At 31.8% G+C, this 3,001-nt stretch overlaps 1 protein-coding gene across 1 annotated transcript; it reads right to left on the bottom strand.

The window, feature by feature from the left end:
* Nucleotides 1-363: 363 nt before the first annotated feature.
* Nucleotides 364-2,040, bottom strand: LOC130966918 (uncharacterized). The gene has a single exon (XM_057891737.1). It carries the CDS (start codon nucleotides 2,038-2,040, stop codon nucleotides 364-366), a length of 1,677 nt encoding a protein of 558 aa, XP_057747720.1.
* Nucleotides 2,041-3,001: the final 961 nt, after the last annotated feature.

The following is a 3,001-nucleotide window of genomic DNA, read 5'->3' as shown; positions in this document are numbered from 1 at the left end:
TAACTTGCTGATTTCTTCAATATTAAATTATTTGAAATTGTCCTTAGGATCCAAAGCACAACTCAAAGTCAAAAGCTCTATTGTTTGCTCATTAAATCTACTATTCAACTCTTGTATTTGAGAGTCAATTGTTGCCAAGAATACATCTATTCGATAATGATGCTCAACTGTCACACTTGGTTGACGAGATCGACCTCTTCCAAAAACATATTATGCACTCATATTAGGGACTTCAATTTCATGTTTTTCACAAAAATCTTTAACATTTGCAAGAAAATTGCACCATCCACCATCTTTTAATTGTTGAAGAAGTAACTTTGATGTAGAAACAATATGCATTGCATTAAGAATATCTTGAGATTGTTATTGCAGTGCTTGGCAAAGAACATTAGTAATTCCCATAATCTCTTTCATCAAGTGCAAAGTGAAAATAAATTCAAATGACAATAATATTTTACTAATACCATAAGCCTCACCTCTTTGTGCATAAGTTGTCCCGTCTTCAATGATATTATTGAGAACAATATTGGTAGCAGTAAACATTTTTACTAAACTGCAAATAGAATTAAAGTGAGAGCTCCATCGAGTATCCCCAGCTCTTTGTAAAGTGCTTATTTGATTCGCACCTTTGCCTGTTTCTAATTTATTTTGAGCAACCAAGTTTGCATTTTCAATTGGTTGAGCTTCTTGTAATTGATCATGTCTTTTTGAAGAAGCACTAACAATAGTGACAATAGAGTTTAATTGAGTAAAAAATTCATGAATTTGAAGTACCTCTCTTGAAGCTGCCACCAATGCTAATTGTAACCTATGAGCAAAACAATGCACATAGTATGCTTGTGGAGAATCTTTAAGAAACAAAGCTTGCAAACCATTCCACTCACCCCGCATGTTGCTAGCACCATCATACCCTTGACCCCTAATATTTTCAACTTGGAGATTATAATGAGAAAGGACAGAAATCAATTCTTTCTTTAAAGTTGTTGCACAAGTATTAGTGACATGCACAAGATCAAAAAATCTCTCTTTAACAAAACCATCTAGAGTAACAAATCTCAAAACAATGGCCATTTGCTCCTTTTTAGATTCATCTCTAGCTTCATCAACAATAATACAAAATTTGGCATCTCCAATCTCTTCTCTAATTGAATTTCTCACCTTAGTAGCAAGAATATGTAGAATTTCTTTTTGGACATCATTTGAAGTATACTTAGCATTTTTTGGAGTATTTTCCAAAACATTCTTTTTCACTCTTTCATTGTAAGATCCCAAAAATTTCAACATTTCCAAAAAGTTACCTCTGTTGCTTGAACTTTGGCTTTCATCATGTCCTCTGTATGCACAACCTTGAAATGTCAACCATCTAATGCAATCTATAGATGCTCCTAGTCGAATTCGATTCTTTTCAATCTCTTCTGATGTTTGCTTATGAAGAAGTCTGTCAATATGTTGTGATTGTTTCATCAAATCATCACATGATTTCAGCGCCTTATGATGGAATGAGTTAGGACCTTTGCCAATGTGATTCAAAAGAGCACATTCTTTTCCACTATTTACTTTCTTCCAATTCCTGAAATCATTCTCAATAAAAGCATTTGAACCCGTATTGATTGAAGGTTCCTTAGCAAAAAGAAAGCACGGAAAACAATATATAGCATCATCTTCTATAGAATATTCTAACCAAGATGGAAACAATTTAAACCATGAAGCTTGAAAGCGACAATGACTTTTATCACCAGAAAATGGATAATTATCAAGAATTGGTTGATTTGGCCCAACTTTAATATAAGCCCGACGGATTTCATCTCTTTTATTTGGAGGAAACTTCCAAATCATTGGTCGCATTCCAGGATCTCTTTCCAAACGAAAAACATCCAGTTGATTTGGAAGAAGTCGTGGACGCTTTGAGCTATTCAATGAAGAACTTGAAGTAATGAAATTTGATGACCCCTCAAGTATTGGAGTAGTAATAGTAGAAGCATCTTCATTCTCTTGATCTTTTCTTTTAAAAAATGTATCAATAGTTTTGAACTTACTCATAATTCAAATGGCCAAATAAGTTCCTATAATTAAAAATATATTTAGCGAAAAGTGTAAATTACAGTTTAAATCTTTATAAAATATAAAAATTATATTTCAATATAAAATAAAATATTAAAATTCAGAACAATAATACTAACATCCTAGTATAAATAATATAAAATTGTAATTAAATAGTTAACTAATAAAAAAATTAAATATACAAATTAACATATAATAACATAAACTTAATTAACAAATAATAATAAATTAACTAATTAAGTAAATAACTAAATATATAAAAAAGAATAAAAATAGAACCTTTTTCGAGAAGGAGGAGTGAAAATCACTTGTTAAACTACTATCTTTTTTTTAATCTGCAAAAAACAAAAAAAAAGTAAAAGTCAAAGAGGTAAAATTATAAAAAATAAGAAGATTAAAGAGATAAAAAAGAAGAAGAATAGAAAAAGTTGTTACCTGAAATTTTGGAAAGCCAAGGCGGAAAGGAGAAGAGGGAGAGACTCGTATGCTGGAAAATAAGAAAAGGGGATGGGGATTGGGATTTGGGGAATGATTGTACATTGAGAATTAAAAAAAGGGATAGGGGTTGGGAAATAAAAAAAGGAGATAAGGAATGGGCTATTGGGCTGGGTTTTTTTTAAGGAATTAAAGGGAGGGGGTTTGGAAAAGATAGAACAAAAAGAGAGGGGGGGGCTGGGAAATAAAGAAAGGGGGGACTAGACTAATTTTTTTTTATTTTTAAATAAAAACTAAAATTTTGGGGGGGGGGGGGGGCATTGCCCCCCTTTTCTTCTATGTACCTGCGCCCCTGGCTTTAGTCACTTTTTAGTATATTTTTATTAGTTTTTATGCAAAAATCACATTTCTAGACTTTACTATGAGTTTGTGTATTTTTCTTTGATTTCAGATATTTTCTGGCTGAAATTGAGGGACCTGAACAAAAATATGATTCAGAGGCTGA

Source organism: Arachis stenosperma, chromosome 3 (genome assembly GCF_014773155.1).
Source record: "Arachis stenosperma cultivar V10309 chromosome 3, arast.V10309.gnm1.PFL2, whole genome shotgun sequence".
Lineage (NCBI taxonomy): Eukaryota > Viridiplantae > Streptophyta > Magnoliopsida > Fabales > Fabaceae > Arachis > Arachis stenosperma.
The sequence above is the reverse complement of the archived record's forward strand: the minus strand, read 5'-3'. Positions and strand labels throughout refer to the sequence as shown.